At 36.4% G+C, this 23,925-nt stretch overlaps 1 protein-coding gene across 1 annotated transcript in view; it reads right to left on the bottom strand.

Annotated features, from left to right (window-relative positions):
- Window positions 1–6,616: 6,616 nt before the first annotated feature.
- The window catches only part of Sema3c (semaphorin 3C), a 150,304-nt gene continuing 132,995 nt past the window's right edge, over window positions 6,617–23,925 (bottom strand). The window contains exons 14-18 of the mRNA XM_021161998.2: window positions 23,251–23,292; window positions 19,934–20,091; window positions 15,036–15,103; window positions 12,676–12,806; window positions 6,617–9,562 (exon numbers count right to left, since the gene is read on the bottom strand). Coding sequence (XP_021017657.1) covers window positions 9,146–9,562; window positions 12,676–12,806; window positions 15,036–15,103; window positions 19,934–20,091; window positions 23,251–23,292 — 816 coding nt within the window. The 3' untranslated portion in view covers window positions 6,617–9,145. The remainder of the gene's footprint in view (window positions 9,563–12,675; window positions 12,807–15,035; window positions 15,104–19,933; window positions 20,092–23,250; window positions 23,293–23,925) is intronic.

The raw sequence follows: 23,925 nt of genomic DNA, 5'->3' as shown, positions 1-23,925 counted from the left end.
AGAGAGACAGAGAGAGGGGAGAGAGAGAGAGCAAGCTTGAGAGACAGTTTTTACAGAAATAGGTAGAAGGCGAAGACAGAAGGAACTAGAGAACGAAAAGAACCCAGAACATTAGAACAAATTGGCAGAGTTATTTTGAAGCCACGCAGAGAAATTCAGTGAGAAGCCAAAAGAAGCCAGATTGAGTCAGTCAAGTTGTAAAGAAGTTTGAGCCAGAACAGCTAAGTTGAACCAGCCAGTCCTAGTTCAGAAAGAACTAGAAAAGGAGAGTTTATTTAGCAGTAAGCCTCTAAGATGAAAATTACATCTGGAGAATAAAAGTTACTTTCACATCATCTAGCCTCCATAAAAGATGCACCTAGTCTTACTATAACTTGATTTGCCAGGGCTGGTTGATATCCATGCCTTTTATAAAAAGAAACGAGGGAGGAGACAGAGCTATGGCCCTGGGAATAGAGTGCAGATCCAGGAATGTAGGTAGAGGTGTGGACCAGAAGATGGAGCTAGATGGGACGGAGCAGACCTCATGGTTGCTAGGATTTTCATATCTACCACGAGAACCCTGCTAATCTAATATAGAAAACCCAGGATATAACCCCCCTGAAAAGTAAGACTATGACCTTAAATCTCAACTTGTGAAGAGTATAGAGGCCTCTAAAGATAAAAATGAATATACACACACACACACACACACAGATATATATATATATATATATATATATATATATATATATATATATATAGAGAGAGAGAGAGAGAGAGAGAGGATAGAGAGAGGGAGAAAGAGAGAAATACAGGAAAATACAATCAAACAGGTGAAAGAAAGAAACAAAGCTATTTAAGACATGAAAGTGGAAATAGAAACAATAAAGAAAACAAAAAAGAGGCAATCCTGGATGTGGAAAACCTAGAAATCTAGAAAGAGAACAGGAACTACAGACACAAGCATCACCCACAGAATATATTAGACAAAAGAGAGTATCTCAGGTGTAGAAGATACGATAGAAGAAATTGATACATCTGCCAAAGAAAATGCCACATCTAAAATATTTCTAACACAAAACATGAGGAAATTTGAGACACTATTAAAAGACCAAACTTAAGAATAATAAGGAGAAAAGAAGGAAGAGATTCACAAATCAAAGACTCAGAAAATATTTTCAACAAAATCATATAAGAAAACTCCCTAACCTAAAGAAATAAATGGCTATAAACGTAAAAGGACCTTACAAAACATCAACTAGATTGTACCATAAAGGACAATCCTTTTACCACAGAATAAAACACTAAATGTACAGAACAATGAAAGAATATTGACAGCTCCAAGCTCCAAGGGGAAAAGGCCAAGTGACATAATAGCAAGCCTAATGTTTCCACTAATCCAGCCTTACAAAAGATATTGGAAGAAAAACTATAACACAAGGATGCTAAGTATACCCAAGAAACCAGAAATTATTATTTTCACAGCAAAACTGAAAGAAAAGAATCTCTCTATCTCTGTGTTGTCTCTCTCTGTCTCTCTCCCTCTTTTTCACACACACACACACACACACACACACACACACACACACACACACACACTAACAGCACCAACATAAAAAAAAAGGGAACTAACAACCACTGGCCATTAATACCTCTCAATATCAATTCACCAATGAAAAGACATGGAGTGAGAAATTAGATGCATAGACAGGATCCATCATTCTGTTGTATACAAAAAATAGACTGAAGCAACAAAGGAATCTCAGAGTAAAGGGCTGAAAAAAGTTTTCCAAGCAAACAGATCCAAAAAACAAACTGTAATAGCTATTTTGATATCTAATAAAGTATACATTGAACCAACAGTAATAAAAAGAGATTGGGAAAGACACTTCACACTCATCTAAGGAAAAAGCCTCCAAGAGAACTTCTCTCTTCTGTACATTTATGCTCCAAATGAAAGGCAACAAATATTTCTAAAGAAAAATTACTAAAACTTAAATCATATATCAAACCATACACATTAATGGGGAAACATCAACACCTCACTCTCACCAATGGCCCTATCACTGAAACAAAAACTATAAAGAGAAATAATGTAACAAGGGATTATGACTCAAATGAACCTAACAGACATCTACAGAATAGGTCACACAATCACAAAAGAATATACTTGGTTTTCATTACTTTATGGAACCTTCTCCAAAACTGATCATATACTCAGTCACAAAACAAGCCTCAACAGATATAAAAAGATTAGAAATAACCACTTGCATTTTATCAGATTACCATGGCACAATGCTGGAATTAACAACAGAAACAACAGAAAGCCTACATATTCATGGAAACTGAATAACTCTCCACACAAAGGAGACAAAGAAGAAATAAAAAAAGATATCAAAGACTTTCTAGAATTAAATGAAAGTGAAGGAACAACAGACCCAGACTTATGGGACACAGAGAAAGCATTGGTTAGAAGAAAGTCCATAGCACTAAGCACCTTCATAAAGAAATTGGAGAAATCTTTTACTTGTGACTTAACAGAACAGTCGAAACCCATAGAAAGCATAAAGAAGCCAAGACATCCAAGTTGAGTACATGGCAGGAACTCTGGGCTAAAATTAATCAATTTGAAACGAAGAGAACAATTCAAAGAATCAATGAAACCAAGAGCTGGTTTTTTAAAAAATCAAGAAGAAAGACAAAGCCTTAGCCAAATTAACTAAAAGGCAGACAGTCTACAATTAATAAAATCATAAATAGAAAGGTAGATATAACAACAGACACTAAGGAAATTCATAAAATCAATAGATCTTACTTCAAAAGACTGTATTCCACTAAATTGAAAAATCTAAATGAAAGGAATCATTTTCTAAAAATGAAGAAAGCATCTTCAACAACAGGTGCTGGTCTAACTGGATGTTTGCACATATGTAGCAGATGTGTAGCTTGGTCTTCATGACTCCCCAACAAATGGAGCAGAGGCTGTTCCTCATACTGTTGACTGTGTGTGGATCCCTTTTACCTAAATGGACTCAGACTGGGGGATGCTGAGAGTGAGTCCTTACCCTCTCAGAGGAAAAGGTGAGGAGAGAATGGAGGGAGGGACTATGTGAGGGGTGAGCTGGGTTTGGGGGGGAAGATATTGGGTTGTACATGAATAAACAAATAAATAAACAAACAAACAGAGGGCATACTACTCATTGGTATTGTCTTTCATAACATCCTGAAAAGAAAACAGATAATTATGAAATGAATTTCATATGGAAATTGTCAGAGAATATGTTCCATAAACGAACATTTGTAAGAAGAATGGAAACCCTTATGCTGCTGTAAGAGCAGCAGTGATAAGTTTGCATGGTGGTGTTTAGATTTTTTTCCTGGGTTAAGTCAGATTGATGCTCCAAAATACCTGGTTAATTATAAGGACAAAGCCATCAAGAGGACTGAACTGTGTGAAATAAGATCCTACTCTGCTGGGGCTGAGAAGAGAACTGAGTGTAGTTCAGAGGAATGGTTGTTCTTCTAGAAAGCTTGGATTGGATTGCCAGCACCCAGACGTTAGCTAACAACTATCTCTATATCTATGTCTATGTCTATGTCTATGTCTATGTCTATGTCTATGTCTATGTCTATGTCTATGTCTATGTCTATGTCTATGTCTATGTCTATATCTATCTATCTGTGGGAACCAAAAGGGGGCCCAGAAGAAGAGGGGGGAGGGAAAACCCCTTTCATCAATGAGCTCCACCTATTCTCTGGTCAGTCAGGTGTGGGAGATCTGCCATACACTTTCCACTCAGCCCTGGGTGGGCCTTCAAGCCTCTGACCCACTCTTTAGGGGGGTGGCTAAGGGGCAGCTCTACCTGGGGATCCCTGGAACTACTTTGCTAAAGCCACCAGGGTTATGTGAGAGAGGGATGAGGGAAGAGAGGTTCCCAACACTTGCGAGAGTGAGGGCAGCGGATCTTGACTGGAGCACAGGAAGACCTTCTAATGGAAGATTAGAAACGGCTCATTAGGAGAAAGCCTGCTCCATCCTCCAAGTGCAGTGAGCCTTGATGAACAGAGACATTCTATGGTGTAGAGCTTTATTGTAGAAAAGGTGAGAGAGAGAGAGAGAGAGAGAGAGAGAGAGAGACAAAAAGAGAGGAGAGAGGAGAGAGGAGGGAAGAAGACAAAGAGAGAGGAAAGAGGGTGAGAGTGAGGGGTAAGAGGTAAGAGAGTGAGAAGTAAGAGCCAGAGTTCTAGGAGCAGGAATGCCTACCGTCTCATGTAGGTGAATTATGACTTCTCTCTCTCTCTCTCTCTCTCTCTCTATATATATATATATATATATATATATAGTATGTGGATATATATATCCACATACAATAATGCAATCTATCCACATACAATAATAACAAAATTTGATTTAAAACAAAAATGTAATAGTTTATTGAGAGGGGTTTGGAAATATTTCTAAGCATAGATGGTGGAATAGATATTTGAAGCAGAAATTGAAATTTCTTCTTTAATATCTAATAAATTAAATGTAGCCTATATGTAAATATAAGTACATAAATCCACCTATACATACAAGTCCATAAAGAAATCACTAGGACTGTCCAAGGCTTGTGGGTCTCTGATACAGTTTGTTTCCTGTGGCCATCTTTCCCTGTCCATGACACAATCTATTGGCATCATATCACTCCTATCAACTGCCAGTTCCTATTGCCTCAAAACAAATGATCTCATCAGTCTACATTCTGTGTCCTAGTATCTGAGATGCGAATGGCTAGTAAAGAAGATAATGATTTATCTTCAAAATGAATACAAAGAAAAGTAAAAGATGTAGCTTGTTTTTCTTATTTGAAATGGAGGAATGAAATTATGACAAGACCTGAGAAAAGAGAGAAATCATTCCATTTCATGAGACACAGTGTCATGTGCACATGGAATGCCACCCAGAGTAGCAAGTGCGGTGACGTAATTTCATAACAATTTCATCAAATATCCATTGTGTCTTGAATAAATAATTCAGTTTTGATTTTATAAGCTATTTGAAATGTATTTTTTACACTAATTACTCAAAAGCAAGAAAAGCATTTGAATAAAAGCACACCCTCTTTTTGTTCTTGGGGTTGAGAAGTAACCCTACCTAGAATAAACAGCTGTAATATGTTTGTTATAATGTCATTCTTTAATAGCACTTTACTTAAGTAACACTCAGGCATGGCAACATAATAGCCCTGAGAAATACACAATTCTAACTATTTGGAAAGTAGGACTTTATGAGGCGAATCAATAAATACATTAGAGTCACTAGAAGACAACCTTTGTTACATTATGACGCTTGCTCTTCTGCCTCTTGATGCCTGTATACTAAAGATATTATCATAGTGGAACCATGAAAATAAGAATGTCTATTAATGATCACCAATGTGAACAACCGATTGATGGAAAAATTCACCAGTTGGCATGTATATAGATATAGTGTGTGATCTTCCAGGACTGTATTGTTATGCATAGATATCCACCCAAACCTCTAACTAGCCAGTTAAATAAGCACTCTGTTTTGCTTGGTCTTGTTATGTCTTTGTCTAGACGGTTTGCTTTTTAATAGCCTTAAGTACACAGTAAAGCTGGCTCCCTCTCCTGGCTTTAACTAGCCCCAAACATGTCAGAACTGTTATTTATTTCATTTAGATAAGAAGCATAAAAGATCAGAAATATATCAAAGCTTCTTTTTAAGCTCATTAAATTATGTTTTTTAAAGGACAACTTTTAATTCGTATGTGAGAAAGATACTGAGGAACAATAAGACCATCAGTGGAAAGCTGAGTAATCATGTTGGATGTGATGCTTCAGCAAGTATTTGTTTCTTACTGCTCATGTTGATGTAGATAGATTCCCCTGGAACAGACAGAACAAAGTGGCAATGGTCCTCTCACTCAGATGGGCTCTTTGTGCTAATCTGTGGCTTCCTCCTCCCGTGTTTATAACTGCCTTTCTTACTTGTGAAGGGACCAGTTGATCCTTTGACCACAGATTTTCTTCCTGAAAGACTGATGTTGAATTTTACATAGAATACAAATCCTCCTTATTGCTCTAGCAAATATGGCAATGTCATAAAACATTTTTGAAAACATGTGCATATATGATGTGTTCTGTCCAAACACTTTCCAGGTGGGGACTCATGCAGAATGCTGAGGTAGAGAGAAACGCAAAATCTTTCTCAAAATAAAATCATTAGCCTGGAATTAAAATGTAGGTAGAGTGGATTTAATCATATACATTCCTAAACTATGACTGTTTCAAATTATAGACATAATATATCATGAAAATTTTATATATGCAAGAGTAAATATAAAATATTGAGTCTAAAAATGTGTTGATTTTCATATGCTAATATATTTTTTATGAATATGCATAGGAGATGAATGACACTGGATGATTCAAGTTTGGACTTGAATGAAAACTGCTGGTCTAATAGTTAGAAATACATATACCGTAATTGTTAAATTCTGAAGCACTTAATGGTTTGTTTTTATAACATTGGATAACTAATTCTTTAAATGATAATAACAATTCAACAGTTTCTGTCACGTTAACACATACCACCTTAAAAAGAAAAGTGAAAGACATCTTTGGGGGCGGGATTGAATGCTTTATTTTTCCAGACAAATTATTTTTTTCAACATCTAAATTCTCATGTGGTAACTACATCTAGTTTGCTTTCTCTACATACTATAAGCATTCACTGTAAAGACAGCTTCATCATGCTACGTCTATTCACGAACCTACATTTTGGAGGAAAAGTGCATTTCTAGGTAATTTTATGTACAATACAAAAGAAAAACATGTTTAATCATTAATTTTCCCAAGTAAACAAAATAAAACCGAGTAATCACCCATACTCAATATGTATTCGTTATGTCTTTGAGAGATATATATGTTTTACTTTTGGCCGGGCTATGCTGCACAGTAATTTCTATATCTTTAAGAAAAAGAAATGAAGATTTGAAATGTAATTATGGTTAAAAACAAACCCAGGAGGTGATAATTGGAACAACTAATAGCATAGATCTAAGCATCAGTGACTGGCAGTTTGAAGGTAAGTGGAGCAAGGAGAAGTGTGCCTTGGAAATCATTTTACTTTAGCTCTTTCCATACAATAGATTAATCACAAACACAGAAAGAGGATGGTGTTAGCATCACATGTGAGCACATGGCTATTTTTATATGTATAAGAAAACCCAAAGTGTGAACATTTTAAACATGCTAACCGTTTGCATATGCTAACACTATAGATTATTGTAGCACTGTACACATTTGGGTACATTTATGCTATTATAACTGGTGTTTTCTACAACACTGAGGTGCACTCTTAAGAACACCAGAATTGACCATCATTTAACTAACATTTTTTAATCTTCTGATAATGAATGTATTCCCTCCATCTTTCTTTGCCTTCTTTACCTCTTTCCTGCCCTTCTTCTCTCCAGTCAGTCTGTTCTTTTTCCTGCTTGCCCTCCTTCCTCGGTATCTTTCTTCCTTTCTTTCTGTTTGAGCCCAGGTCTTTGTACATGCTAAACACGTAGTCTACTACCAACTTACACTGCTATCCATAGTTTTACTTCCTGGAGTTTTTTCCACAGCATTATAAAATGATATAGATCCCCTTTAGTTACATTCTAGATGGACTGTTAATAAGAAGTATGTTTCAATGGTGTTTTAGTAAAACTTCTCTTTTTATCTGAAAATATAAACATATTAAAATAAAATTAAATAAAGTGAAAGTTGTATAATTAAAAGACATATAAGAAAATCTCCTATATTTTATTCATTTAAATTGGAGAAACTAATTTTAGTATTATACTTTTCTCATGAAACAATCCAAGTATATAAGTAGAAGATAGTGCTAAAATTTTCCAATGGTTACACAGGTCCTTAAACATGTGTATCAACATTCCTAAAGAAGTATTATCAAGTGGAAAAAATATCTGGGTGAAAATAGTCTTTAAAAGAAGAAGTCTGTTTTGTTTATAATGTGTTGAGATTTTCTTTCTTGATGTAATAATCACTTTCCCATCACAGATATGTTTACAAATCATGATACCTTGCCTGAAAAATCATTATGCTTTGTGAAACTGGTTCCTTGGATGTACAAATTACTCCTAGAATTTGATTATTAACATGGAAAACAAGCTACATGTTACTAATTCCTTTACATGACAAATTGTATGCTTTGATCTTCTTTTTCCCTTTGGATAGCTTCACTCTGCATGGAAACGTTGAATGCTTTAATAATACTGCATCCCTGTTGTCTTTAATTTTCCAGGTAGACTAGGGGATTAAAACCAAAACAGTAAATCAATTAAATAATGCAATAGTTTATGTAAGTCTATAATAACTTAAATAACTTCCAAAAAACAAAGCGCTTTTGTTTGGAAGATGATAACATAACAGTAGAAATATCAATGTCTCACTGATAGATCTCCCATCAAAGGATGGTACAGGCTATTCATTTTGTTTTTCTGAAACAAGAGAACAAAAATGGATGGCAGATATCAGCAACCGACACATCTTACAATCTTAAAGAAAGGAACAAGCAAGAAGATAAATCACTGGAAGCATATGAACTCATCACTGTCTCTTTATGAGTCACTCTTGACTTTACGTAACATCTGGATGCTCTCTTCCCTGTCATTTGTGTAGCCTACATGACACTGGATGTCACACACATTTATATGACATTTACTATGTGAAAATTGTGAACTGGAATTCTTTTTCATGTATAAAAACCAGTGACCATTAGAAAGCTAAACCCCTAGAGCACAGAAGGAAGAGCACAGGGAAATTTATGGCCCTCGCTCAACCGAGGATGTAACAGTTCTGCTTCTGTTGTCGCATTGATTTTGAAGAAAAGACACATAAAGATATAAATAAAATCTGGGATAAGTTAAATATTTTTATGCACCACAAGGACCATGACATGTCTAGTGCTAGTCTGTATCATACAAGAAAATGCATGCTCTTTTCAGTTCACAGAGAACGCACTTTAGAGTGAGTCTCCAGCTTTTGTCAGAAATTTCTCATGGGTAAAGCACAAGATTTTATTTAATAGTTGACTAAGTGAAGACAGAGCATTTGTTCCTGGAAGCAAAACTTCATGGATGAATGTTTATGACTCTGGAAGCTGATTCCTCCTGTTTCTGCTTTTCCTGCTGTTGATGAGAGCCTTCAGCTTGCCATAGTCCCCTCTCATCTTCTGTGGTTCTTCACCCAGCTGCTGCTGCTGCTGCCGGGTGTCTTTGCAGTACTGATTGATGAGCTGCATTTCCGAGTGGCTGAATGCCCCCAGGATGTCCTTTGGATGGAAGGGTAGAGCTCTCACAGAGCTAGCCCATGTCCATGGGGACCACTTGTCTGTCACAACGGCCACCATTTCTGAATCTAAAACTTTGAAGTTGATCTTGGCTATGGTCTGTTTGAAGCTGTTCTCAGTGGCAATGCAATGGTAGAGTCCTTGGTCAGAATCTTGAACAGAGCGAATCAGTAGTCCTTGGGAAGTAGCTATAATGCGCTCATTCAGTTTAACCTATGAGAGAAACACAGTGAATATCCCAAATGGAATACTAAGTTTTTAGCATAACACAGTCAACATATACAATGCATGGTTGACTTTCACAGCTAGGCAAGAGCATTGAGATCTTCCTTCTTAAAGTATACAGCATTCTGGTTAGATCCACTGAACATGTACCCTTTTCTCTTCAGTGTATAATCTTGGCCCCTGGGTTCTGAACTAAGACATAGTGCAGTAAGACACAACAAGAAAACCTGAAATGTGTTTCTGTGCTGGCTATCAACTTGACACAAGCTAGAGTTATCTGAATGGAAGGAACTTCAACTTGAGAAGATGCTTCTATAAGCTCCTTCTGTAGGTCATTTCCTTAATTAATGATTGACAGGAGTGAACCCTACCCATTGTTGGTGACATCATCCTTGGCTTGATGGTCCTGAGTTCTACAAGGAAGTAGTGAGAAACAATCCAAAATACTTCAGGGGTCTGTGTTAGGTCATCTGCTTATATGTTACGGTTGTTTAGCTTGGAATTTTAATGGGACTCCTAGCCGTAGGAGTATAGTGTCTCCAACTCTTTTGCCTGCTCTTGGGACCCTTTTCCTTTTATTGATTTGCCATATCCAGCCTTGATATAAGGATGGGTGTCTAGGCATATTCCTTTTGTTAAACCACGTTTGGTTAATATCTCTGACAGGCCTACCATTTCTGAAGGGAAGTGGAGAAGCAGTGAATCCCAGGGAGAGAGAGAAGGTGGGAGGAGTAGCTGGGAGACGTGGAGGGAAGGGAGGAGGCTATGGTTAATGTGTATTGTACTGGACAAGAATATTAAACGGAAAGAACATGCATCACACTGATGTGCTCTCTTTTCATTATATATCTTATGACATTAAAAATAAAATAGTATATAATCCATGCTAAGAAAAGGAAAGGGAAGGGGGAAGGGGGAAGGGGGAAGGGGGAAGCAATCCAGTAAGCAGCACTCCTCCATGGCCTCTGCATCAGTTCCAGTCTCCACGTTTCTGCCCTGTTTGAGTTCCTCTCCTGATTTCCCTCAGTGAGGAGCAGTGATAAGCAGTGCAAGCTAAATAAAACCCTTTCCTCCCAAAGTGGTGTTTCTTTTAGCAACAGTAACCTTAACTAAGTCAGTTCTCTGCAGCCAAATGCAGTTTCACTCTTCACAAACACAAAATTGGTAGGTTGTTTTATTTATTTTGTTTTGTTTTGTTTTGTTTCTGTTTTTGTTTTTGTACCTGATTCAATGGAAATGGTTGTATTAAAGGAACTCTAATATGGTATCTAGTTCTAAACTTATTTTTTATTTTTGAGAAATTACTCACTTGTAAAAGCCCAAAACAAATATGATGTGGTTCATTTCTTTTTATTTCAATAAGTATTTTCAGAACACACACACACACACAGAATTTTGAATATTTTCAATAGCCTCATCCAATTATCACACACTATAGAATGTCTAAAAATAAGTTGCAAGGACATAACCTTACAAGACTTTCAAGAAATGCTATTTCTACAAGGTAATAAAAACATGTGATAATGTTTAGTCACTACAAGGCATATAACAGAAAGAGATCAGTGGCTGGATATTGGCTACATACATAAGTCATTAATTTGGTTTACAACTGTAGGTGTTGTATTGTCAATGAAAAGATTTATAATACATGAGGAGGGAAATTTGATGACATCTATATTCTGGATTCTCTCTCTCTTAACAAAAACAGAAATATCACCAAAATTAAGAGGTAATGCATTACAGGTAAATATTTTTATATTATGAAAGTTCTGTACAAAAATACATTTCATTGTTAATAGAGTCCAAGTCAAAGATTGTATTTAGATTTAAAATGTGTAATCTTGAGTGAGTTACTATGGGTCATGTTCCATCCTGCAGAGAGTAGAGTGATTAGGATTCCCAGAAACTGGAATTAGAGGAGTTTGTGTGCTTCCTGATGTGGGTGCAGGGAACCAAAACTGGATTCTCTGCTAAATCCCCTGAACAAAATCTAAACTAATTCAGAGGACATAGGGAGGTCTAAAGCCCATCCACCCTGTCCTTTCTTCTACAGACTTGAATCTCCATTTGTATAAATGGTCATCAGCCTATGATTTAATGTTTCAGCCTCACGGCATTCAAGTTGTGAAAGACTACATAACATGTTTGAATAGAGACAAGTGTGAGAGTTGGACATGTTTTTTTTTCCTGTGGAGCTGAAGTCCCAGGCACTTCGAGAGTATCTGTCTACTACAGGTTTCAGTAGTGTGCCCTTGCACAGACTTAACTAACAATACACAGGAATATAATCACCTTCATTAGAACCCACACAAATGCAGGGGTTTGTCCAATTTTCACTTGGCTCCACCAAAATTCAGAGTGTATTAGCAACATGCAACTTTAGAATTAGGGGCTGCATATATGTGTATGTAATATTTTCTTCTTAGTTGTCAAGACAGATGCTAACAATATTATGGAATTCAGTATGTGTTGCTCTATGCCAATTTGCAATGTCATTCTTTTTAAATTTTTTATAATAACTGAAAATTTAGGGTAAGAATGTGTTTATTTGCAAATCTAGGGGACTTTTCCCATACTAATAAGTAAATCCAATGGTCTCACATACAATGATTGCATAAATTACCTGAGTGACATACAAGGGTCATGAATTCTAATACAATGGAAACATGACCACACAGCAAAAAAAATGCTCCTTGCTCCAAAGGATTAAAGTTCAATGTAATTACTTGCTGAGGAAAATGGAACCTTTTTAAAGGTCTTTTAATCTTGTGAGTCACACAAAGGTGCTGTTGTATGCAGTCTTAGCTTCTGAATTTGAACACATTTTGTATCTTTCACAAATGCTTCTTTTTTTACTTTGTCTCTTTTTTTTACAAACACTAGGCTATAGTGGTGGCTGGCATAGAGTATTTCTAATTAATCCTTCAACTCTAAGGGCAAAGGATTTTAAAGGAGATGGCACTTGACATGCCACTGACATCAAAAGGATGTCTCTATGTTTCTCTTTCCCAGTTTCATCTGTGCCTCCCTGAGGAGTGGTGATTTAGTGCTCCTTCTACAGCAGTGATGGATGGCTGGGAAGGTGGGGGCCGGCCACTCACCTCCTTCCTCCTGTCTTTGTCTTTCTGCAGCAACCACTTGATAGATGCCTGTGGAGACTTGGGAGCACACTCAAGGAAAGTGCTGTTATTTCTTACTCCATACTGAACAATTTCAGCGGCATTTCTGTATGCTGAAAAGCAAAAATCGCAGCAGAGTCAGAGAGAACTGATTTCAAAGATGACTCTTCTATGTGAATGCTTCTCTAAGACTGTGCTCAGGATGGCTGTCACCAAAAGGAAGTAGGCACACTTTCATGATAAAATGTTTCCATAGGCTCTAGCAGTTTTGTTTAAATGTAAAATGATATAAACCCTAAAACAATTTATCTAAGGTTGTGTTGGTACACATTTATTGCTCTGCACTGAGGATTGTAATGTAGCTTTAGTTATCTAATTATTATATGACTATCTAATTATAATAGCCTTTTAGTTAGATTTTCTCAGTTGTGCAAAGTGGTTAAGAGTCACAAAGAATTATAATATAATATTCACACATTTGTGTGTGTATGTGTGTGTGTGTGTGTGTGTGTGTGTGTGTGTGTGGTGTGCTATATGAAGAAATACACTGTGAATGAAGTGTGAAGTTTCAGGCAAAATGGGATCTGGGTTCATGCCACCCATGAAACCATACTCAGTGTGGAATAGAAGAAGATCAACCAGAAAGCACAGTATATCCAGTGTGATGCAATGATTGAGTAGCCAGGCTTTAGAGTAAGAGGAACACGGGATAAATTCCTGTGCACCCACACTACTGGCTGTGTAACATGAGACAAGTTACTTGAACCATCTCTGTGCTCATTTTATTCATTTCTAAATCATAGATTATAACATTTTAAAACTTCAATAAAAGCTTTACAGCAAACAAAGTACTTACAGAAATGAGACAGATGTTAAATGAGCATCAGGCTGCTTTATTTATAAATCAGGGATAGAAATCGATGTTGATATAGGTTTTAAACAATGAATGAGGCTATCACAAGAAAGTACTTGAGCCAAAGCTCAAAGTTAGCACAAATACTTGACAAATGCCACCGTTCTCACCACTGTCAAGATGGACATTATAAATAGGAACTGGCATAATGCTTTATAAAAATGCTTTGTGCATAACATATGCAAAGCAGATGCATGCCCCTGAATTAGATGTAGAAAACAATGGAATAAAAATCTACCTCATAGTGAGATCTTGCAGTTACCATAGTATGAATGAGAATAGAAGAGGAATGGCATTCTTTGCTACATGAAGGCCCAGGCTCAACTGTGTGGTAACTGTGAGTCTTCCTCTCTAGCCCAGGACTGCTGTCCCCAAAACCTGATTCCTGAGGCTACAGACCTGGCTGACACTCTCCCCTTCAGCTGCTGCTGTTGTTTTAATTTTATAAAGTTTATTATATGAAAATTTCAGGGTAGTTTTATCTTTAAAGCCACATGCCTGCAGCTCCAGGCAGCCAGAAGGAAGAGCTGTTTGAGGAGGAAAGCGATCAAGGAATAGTTTAACAAAATGGACTCTTTGTCAGGACAGCGTTGGGTTAACTGTGAAACAGGACATAGGCCTGCGATTGAGTCTCAGTCTGGACCTCTGATGGTTTATTCTCTGCATCTATGGAACTGGGAACAGTATATGTCTTTAGAAAGGGATAAGTAAATAAACAAACTGTGCTATGAACATATAATGAATTCTATAAATAGGAAAAATTGTATGTGTTTTCAAGAGATTGAAAATCTGAAAAGAGTGAAATGAAACTGCAGATTCTGTGTGCGTCCATTGTACATGGTATCTAGAACACTCAGACGCTTAGGAAAGGAGGACAGCTCCTGGCCAGCACTAGGGGACAGGGGATGATTAGTGAATTGTCAATAAATTCTGGGTACAAATTTGGGAAGACAGTAAGCATCATACAATGCCTGGCAGATTGTCATGAAGTATGAATGCTCTAAACAGCACAGAGGTTCAAAATCGCTAACCTAAGTACTAAGTACTATTGTTCAAAATAACTAAAGTCATAAATGTTTTCTTACATCTATTTTCTTCAATAAAATAGTGTTTATTGTGTTGTTAGTCAATATTAAAATTACAGTTTTTTCCTCAGAAAGAAATAAGTAGCTAAGAAAATCTGTGTTGGCCATTTGTACATGAGACCTACCCACTCATACACTAGCAACCGCTTGCTCCAGAAGTCTTGTGTCTTGTGGTTCCATATGAAGAACACTTACAAACGTAAATAATTATCATTAACAAATACTAATCATAAACTTAGGAGGATACACTCTTGAGTGAATGTCGTGGGTGAAGGTCCCTTACTAACCGACGTACAGAATGTTGTTTCTGTGCACCCTGATTAACACTCCCTCCCTTCTTGTACCTTTCAGATTGAACCCTCGGCATTGTGTCAGTGGGTTTCCATGTCTCACATCTTGTCTTCGGCTCCTCCTGTAAGTGCAGAACAATATTCAAAAAAGTTGGCATTAATGACATTAAAAATATTATGGTTTAAATTTGGCAGCCTTCAGATTGCCTGGGCTTTAATTTAGAGAGCCGATAGGAGAGTCTCATTATCTCACTCAGGGGTCTGACCTTGCCTGTGACTGTGTGATAGGTGGGACCCCTTTTTCCTTGGCATCTAGTCATTCCCTCTCCTTGAATCATCTGAGAGCTGACAGCCACAAAATCTCTAGTTGATACTAGATTGTCTAAATAACTGCATTAAATTTTATTTCACAGTGGTTAATCCAAAATGCACTAACATGAAAACACCTAAACAATAAACATACATTTCTCATACAAGTATACATATATTTATACAGTAGACTAGCAAATTTAAAGATATATGAACATATATGAAAACCTTTAGACAATTAGATATAGATATGATATCTTACCCTATTAGTAAGGTAATATTCTTATTCTAATGATACTGACATTTATTTAATATCATCATTAAATGTATAGGCTATACTAGTTTCTCTGTCCCCCAAAATACTTAGTAGGAGATTTTTAAGGTTTACTCTGCTCCCAGTCAAATAGATTCTTTGCTAGGAACATATTAATGGAAAAACATTTTATTTTATTTTATTTTATTATTTTTGTTTGTTTGTTTTGTTTTGTTTTGTTTTTCAAGACGGAGTTTCTCTGTATAGCCCTGGCTGTCCTGGAACTCACTTTGTAGACCAAGCTGGCCTCAAACTCAGAAATCCGCCTGCCTCTGCCTCCCAAGTGCTGGGATTAAAGGCGTGCGCCACCATGCCTGGCTGTGGAAAAACATTTTAAATAGAACCCTTGTCAATGAAAGATTCGTTATATAAATTATCTGGATTTGCTCACTATGGATTTCACTGTGTGCACTGCAGTTTCATGAGGTCTGTTAGTCTCGACTTCATAATGGAGAGGGGAGCAGCTGGATACATATAGCCAACACTGAAAATCATATGGGCCCTCACTTTAAATATTGGGAATGCACAGCTAAATGGTTTATAAATGAGAATAGTATTAATTTGATTATGTGTTAAGTCCTAATATCTTGGCCTGATGATAACATATTGAACAAAATTAACAGAAATAAAAATGTACACAGTGATAATTAATCTCACAGTCACCCATAATTTTAAAATCTCCATGTAAAATTATCAAAAAGGGTAGGTACTTTATGGTCGCCAATATGTTAAAAGAAATATTGGTTTATAATTCCATTATTTATGTGTATATTATCTCCCTCACACACAGATTGGCAGACATACCATTCACTCTTATATAATGAAATATAGTCAGTGTCCTCTTCTCGACTAGCTCCATGCCAGTTTTCCTGCCAGGGATCTGCATTATTTACTATTGTACATCCTGGGAATATATACTAAAACAACACTTTCTGAGTGTTCTTATGGCTGACCTGGCCACTTTCTGATTCTAGATATTCAATACCATTCACAATGTGTAAATTTATTGTCCTGTAGTCAGCACCATGGGGTGCTACTCATTCACGGTGCATCAACTCTCCTAGGCGAACTGAACTTGCCACATCAACTTCCAGACATTCAAATGGAAACCCTTGTTATAACACTTTTCAAATGATGAGATCAGCGAGAGCCTTTGGGATGTGTCAGTTCTCTTGCAAACATTCCTGGCGTGTAACAGCGCCATGCTGGTAGGGAGCATGATATTAGATTACATGTAGGAGTTGGGATTTGGCTCAGTTTGCTGAGGTTTCATCATTAGTCTCAATTCTTTTGGATAAACAATGAAATCATTTTCTACTTTCACAGAAAAGATGTTTATAAAGATTGAACTGATTACCCTATCTTACATTTACTATCTGCCTGAATTCAGGCTAATACACACAGATATCGAGAAAATGTATATATTGTTTGCTGTATGCCTGGTTCTTTCAAATTAAAGAAATCATTTAGACAGTATTTAATGCTGTGTAAATGTATGGATTTTGTTTTTTGGCTGTAACTGTACTTCTCTGCTTGTATGTAAAAGGTAAATTTTTCTTTAGTTACAATAAATCCATCTATGTAGTGTTTGCTACAGAGAGATAATTCCAGGACAATAAAGACAGATAACACCAATAGAAAAGGAAGTGAATACTGAAAATATTAAAAAATGGTCTTTTCCACAACTACTGTTTAATCTGTATAAACAAAAATAGGGAGAATGAATCAATTTATTCTGCAAAAACACTTTACATTCCCCAAACATGTTTGAGTTGAAAATATTTTGGAATGTTTAAAGAACACAGATAATATTAGTGAAACTTCTATTATACTAGCCAGAAAGAAATCTGGGTAAGCTATAAATACGGATAAGTTCATCTCCACACCCTCCTCCCCCCATGTGCATGTGTGCACATGTATGTGTGTGTTTTGTATTTTGTAGGTCTTTGTCATAGAATTTGAGATATTCAAAACAGTTATTTAAAGAGTTGACACTTTATTTTCCAGACCAGCATGTATGTTTTAATACTAGGCACAATAGGAAGAGAAATCAATGTAAGACAGTTTCAATAATTTGTATATAAAGAGCCATGATAAAATGTATGGTTTGTGGGGGTCGAATGGCAAAATGAAACCGTGCTACAGTACAGATCTTAGAAAATGTAACTGGATTTGCAATAGGAGAGGCAGCATCACAACTATGTATTGATATTCCTCACATGGAATGAAGTTTTACTTCAGATGCATTGCTTGTGTGAAAATTAGGATTCCTATCAGCCTAGGACAAAGTCTTTGCAAGGAAGAGGCCCCGCCCTTTTATTTTCTCACATTACAAGCATATATACTTACATATAGGCTGTTGCTTATATCCTATTTATAATTCCCACTTTACTTTGCAGAAAGTATCATGTGTGAGTTTTGTCTGGCATTAAATCTGGCTAAAGGGTCAGGACTCTAATTCTGGTGTTAGAGACACTATACTTAGCTCTAGAACTCTTACGAAGAAAAATGTGTCCTCTGGTTAAAAGCTGTGGGGACACTTTCAAAATACTACTTTTATTATATTATAACTAGAAAGCACATATTGTTGAAGAATCTACTGACAGCTACAAAATCAAATTTATTTGAGATTATGTTTGAAATTTAACTCCCTCACATGCCTTGTTCAGGTTCTGATCTCTTTGGCCAATGCAAATAAAAACAATTGCTGGGGAAGGAAAATTGATAGAAGCGAAGGACCTCCTGCCCAACTCCTATGACAAATATGGGAGAACACTGGGTATCTGAGGAGAAAGTAAGACTTCTGGGTTAAAGATGGAGTCGTCCTCAAACTCATGCATGTAAAGATCACTCCTCTCTACTCCAGATTCACACTTCTTTCTCCACTCCATAGCCTTGCGGGAGTGTCTCATAGGCGTATGTGGTTTAATGTCTTCTTTCTCCCTCATAACTGCTCCGTTTACAGGGTTAACTCTCAGACATCACACATTTCCTACTGCTCTGCCTTTCAGAAACTGGGAGTATTTTACCTCTCTAGTTTTCTAAGCTCCCACGCCAAATACTTCAACAAAGTGCTTACGCGAGTATACAAACGCAGAGCACTCTTTTGCTACCGCTGCCTCTCCCATCCCCACACAAACCACTCCTGTATGTGACCAAGATTATAACCGACGTCTGGATCCTTTGTCCTTCTGCTGTGTTTCAACTGCTTCCAAGGAAAGAAAGACCCAGGCTGTGTTGCGAACCAAGAGTCAGATAATGTCAGTATGTTCCCCTAAATCAGTCATCTCCACCTCCGTTATAAACAAAACTGAGTTCTGATAGATTACTGATACAGTCCTCATTACCTGGCATTGCAAACTTATTTCTTTCCAGCCTTCCTTCTCCTTTTATAGGCTACCAAGTCCTGTTATGATCTTTGATGTTTTTTCTTGAATGTTTGCTAGCACACTTCTAGAGTGCTATTCCTCCAGAGAATTTCTTGGTATTGCCCTTCGCACATTTTTCTCCTGGTTTTACTTTTCTATTCCAACCATGGCCCTTTCTGACCATCCTCTTGACCTTTCAGAAGCTGCTTCCCCCATAATATAACCCCCTTTCACTCTCCCATCCAGAGTCCTTGTGATTACTTGACATACTGGCAGCCTTCTCTATCTGGGGTCTATCTTCTCTCTGGCGACTATTTTTTACCTAAACACGGATTTCTTATTTTTGTTGTTGTTTTTCATATTTTGTAGATATTTTTCTACAACAGTGTCTGAAAAGGATTTGTTTCAAGATAAATATTTGGTGAATTAACAGAAAAAAAGGGACAAGATGCCCTTGGCATATGAAAATAAAATAGCATGGGTCTTGTACAGCTTAAAAACCAACTATAATGGTCTCCAAAGTTGTATGTGTGTGTGTGTGCGTGTGTGTGTGCATGTGTGTGCTTTTACTTAGTTACAGTTTGTTTGTTTTCTTTTAAGTCATGGTTTTATTTTGTATTCTTGGTTTTAGAGGGATGTATTGTATTGAGTTTTTGATTTTGGAGAAAAAAATTGAAGTTGGGTGAGTAGGATGGAAGATCTGAAAGGACTTGCAGGATGAGAAGATACATTTAAAAATAAAAATGGTTTTAAATTATCAAAATATAACAATTAAAAACCTGAAATTTTCCTGGACAGTTCAATGTTTCTTAAGACTGTAGTCATCCCTGAAAAGCTGAATGCCATGGTAAACATGGCTTCATTTTGCACTGTCTTTTAGAAAGAACTGGCCATAGAACTCATCCTTGACTACCCTGCCCTGTGAAGTACATTTGGATGTTCACACACATGCTTGCACTCACCGCTTCCCAGTGGGATAGAACCTAGAGCAAGAGTGGCCATCCCAGGCACAGTATGGATCCCTTGCCAAGCAGCAGTCCGCACAGGCTGTGCCGTAGATATGGCAGCGATGCAGAGAGACTTGGGAAACCCCCTCATTGGAGCTCACGTACAACTGTTGCTACAAGAAGAACCATGATGATTTATTTCAGAGGTAAAAGTTAAAAAGCTTTCAGCACGAACACATAATATATAGCCACAAACCCATGGATTTCTGTAGAAACAGACTCAAAACAAGAACCAAAGAGAAGATAAAGCCAAAATAAATAGACTTTTCCTATATTTATATACCTATAATATTACCACTTTCTGTTAAAAAAAATACCTCTTAGTGTACTATGTAGAATGGCAATGTGTTTTAAACATTGGGGTCCATTGTTCTCTAAGATTTGACCTATTTATTGCAGATTTAAATTATGATGTTTTCTTTTTCCTCTGAATGCCATCTCTTAGCAAATGACAAGAAAGCTTTTGCAATCTTCAAGTAGAGCAGCACAAGTCAGTTTTGAAATAAAAGGCAGTTGTGTTCAGAAGAAAAAATGTTCTCGATAATCAGTCATATTTAAAGTGACAACATTTGGATACATGTCTTTGAAAGTAACATAATACTTAAAACTATTTTTCAATTATTTGGAAAATGTACTTGTTTGTTCTGTGTGGGTATTTGGATTGGATGTACATGTATGTGACATGCTTACATCAGTGTGTGTGCCTGTGTTCTCATGCAGAGGCCAGAGGAGGATCCTGGGTACTTCTGTATCACACTGTGCCATAATCCTTTCAGTAAGTCACTGCACCTGGAGTTGTGGTGGAAAGTTGCCATCCTCCTCTCGCTTCTGTGGTATTGCTGTGCCCAAAGTAACCTCTTGCTATCTAGTAAGGCTATGTGACCAGCCCTAATATAAAGGTTTACATTTAAACATGATTCAAAACTTCTTCTTTGTCTAGCAATCTTTATTACCATAATAGAGTAAAAAATAGTTTACCCCTTCATTTGTAAGACATTGAGACATTTTTTTAAAAACAGATTTTTACTAATTATTTAAGAATTGTATATACTGTATGAATTCATTGTTGTAGTATTCTTCTATGACATAAATGTCCCAGGGATAATAAAATGCTCAGAAGTGAATTGACAATGAATATGGATTAATTACAAAAGAAAAGAAAAATATCAATGAGCAAACTAACAATCGGTAAGTCTCAGTTCCAATCACAGGAATAATATTTCAGCCTATTGTATCCAGTATAAATACAATATTCAAGTTTATTGATTTTTGAGAAATTGTTGGAAACTGATAGATTTCTATGTATACATCTAAGTCTCGAGAAAACAACAGCTTCTTCTGTGTTTTGCCAATTATCATTCACCCAAGAACACTGAGCATAAATGGTCACCACTGGACCCTGTGGCAGAGATCTGTAATTCTAATCCTTGATCAGTTAAATCAGAAGAGTGACACGTTCAAGGCTTGCCTAGTTGCAGAGTGACTTTACAAGGCCACATCAGGCACTTATTGAGACTTTGCCACAAAATAAAAAGTTAAAAAAGAAGGCTAGGGATGTAACTCGGTGGTAGAACACACTTATTATGCAGGAGGCCTCTATTCCAGCAGTGTTTACTGCCAACTAAATGTGTATCTCAAGAAGAGAGGCAATTGAAAGTATCAGATGCATTAAAATATTTTAACAATCCTAGTTTATTTGAGAAAAGGGAAAACGTAGTTTTATTCTATGTACTTTAATTTTTTAGTAATGTCAATATTTTTGCAATTTGGTACAAAGAGTAAATTGAAAGAAACAAAAGTACAAGATATATGATTAAATAGTTTGAGTACTAGGAAAAACAATTTCATAACTAAACAGGTATAACATTCTCTTCGCAAACTGCAGTGTTCCCACCTCAGAGAGTAATAAAGTACTTAGCAAAGCCAAAGATGTTCAGAAAACCAAGTCAGTACCCTAGCTGTGACATTCACTGCTTCACTGAAACATTTTAAACCATCTGCAGTATAAGATGTTGAAAACCAACATAACAAATGACCTATTAAGACGCGGAGACATACATTTTATATACGACTAGGATGCCACACAAATGACTGGGAAGACTTTGAATCTTGCTTCTATATTGTGTCCTTCCATTAAGCCATCGTAAACTAAAAGCTTCCCTGCTGGCTTCAAAGACAATTCTGACTTGAGATCAGCTCCATAGGACATTAGCAAAATGACAAATGACTTTTTGTTACTTGGGAAAATGTTTGTTATGCACCATGCAAACATTTTTACAGATGAGATCTTTAGCTCCATTATGTCATATTTATTTGTTCTCATAAAACTCAGTCAAGTGTAAAGATCAGAAGTCTGACTATGAGTACCACATCATGTCTAGTATGTTGGATATGGCAAAGAGCACTGCAATTATAAAGTCAGTTGTTCAAACATCTAACATCTTTAGTCTGTGTTCCAAGAAAAATAGAACCCAAGGTTCTTAAAGACAGCACTAGCTAGTGCCATTTTATTCTAGGCAATTTACATACATCATTTGTGAGAAAGGCATTGCTTTCTAGATGTAGAAACTTAGGTCAGGGAAGTTAAACAACTTCCCTATAATTTATAGTCAAGTAGAGATTAAAGTACATGTGAAGATGACTCATTCTGACTGTAGGGAGGTAACCCTTGAGGCTTTAGGAATTGGAGCAGGGTGCTTCACAGACATGAAAAATTAGAACTGCCATCTCCTCTTTGTGATCATTGAATATTTGTATGTTTAAGAAACTTAGATTAACTTAATTCTTGATAATCACCATCACTCAGTCCTTTTCCAAATCCACATCCCTTTGATAGGGTACAGTAAGGGTTTTGTAGATATACATAAACTGTAGGAAATAACATTGCATAATTCTCTTAAAGATGTAACACTGGCAGGAAATCAGAAGTGGGTGGATTATTCACTCTAGTCCTTGAGGATGTCTTGACATTATAGTAGCCCAAAAATTATGCTGCCTCCTTTTAGAATACTGATTTTTATTAGCATGGACATACCATCATAGTTAAGGATATAGCATATATAAAAAGGTGGAATGACTTTTGTATATGTGGTTTGTTCTCATTATCTTCGAATCAGTTTTCACTGACAGACAAGTGAGGTCTACGTCAAATCAGAGAGAATTCTGGATGATTATTTGTCAATAATAAAACTCATCTTTCCGAAGTTAGAAACATACTATCCTGATTGTAATATTTTATTATGCATAGAATATGACATAAAAACAGTTCTTACCTTTTTGGATGAGATTTTCATTGTTGTTATGGGAACATGATTCTAAAAGATTAGAAAATATACATTACTTGCTCATTTTATCTTTAGAAGCGGTTTTAGATGTAAAAATTCAAAAGTCATATCTGTTTTCAGTGCATATAGTTTCTGTGACGTGTATATTTCTTCTTTGGGGCTATCGATAGACTCATATAACGTGTTTAAATTTGAAAGAAGTATAATTATCATGCACTAATAACAATGATCATTAAAATGAAAGTGGACAAATGAGATCATTCAAAAAAGTGTTTGGAGCATTGACTTGAGCATTGGATTTGTATGCAGGAGGAGGCCATGATAGTGCAAACTCTGCACGAGATGTTACTATTCACCTCTCAAGAGTTGTTTAGGAAAGACCTGCTGTGGTAAACCATCCTATAGAGTTCTCATTGGTAAAAACAGAGACATATATAGTTATAATAAGGGTCTTTTTGTGAAAGGATTCACTTTGATGCTAATCTGGCTGAAAACCACTTGATAACTTTACTTCCTAAATATTATCAACTAATTTTAAACTTTTTTTTTTTTTTTTTTTTTAATATTTAACTGTACTTTATTTTTTTTTATATTTTTATTACATATTTTCCTCAATTACATTTCCAATACTATCCCAAAAGTCCCCCATAGCGCCCCCCACTT

The sequence above is a fragment of the Mus caroli genome, chromosome 5 (assembly GCF_900094665.2).
Source record: "Mus caroli chromosome 5, CAROLI_EIJ_v1.1, whole genome shotgun sequence".
Classification (NCBI taxonomy): domain Eukaryota; kingdom Metazoa; phylum Chordata; class Mammalia; order Rodentia; family Muridae; genus Mus; species Mus caroli.
This window is presented reverse-complemented; position numbering and strand designations above follow the sequence as displayed.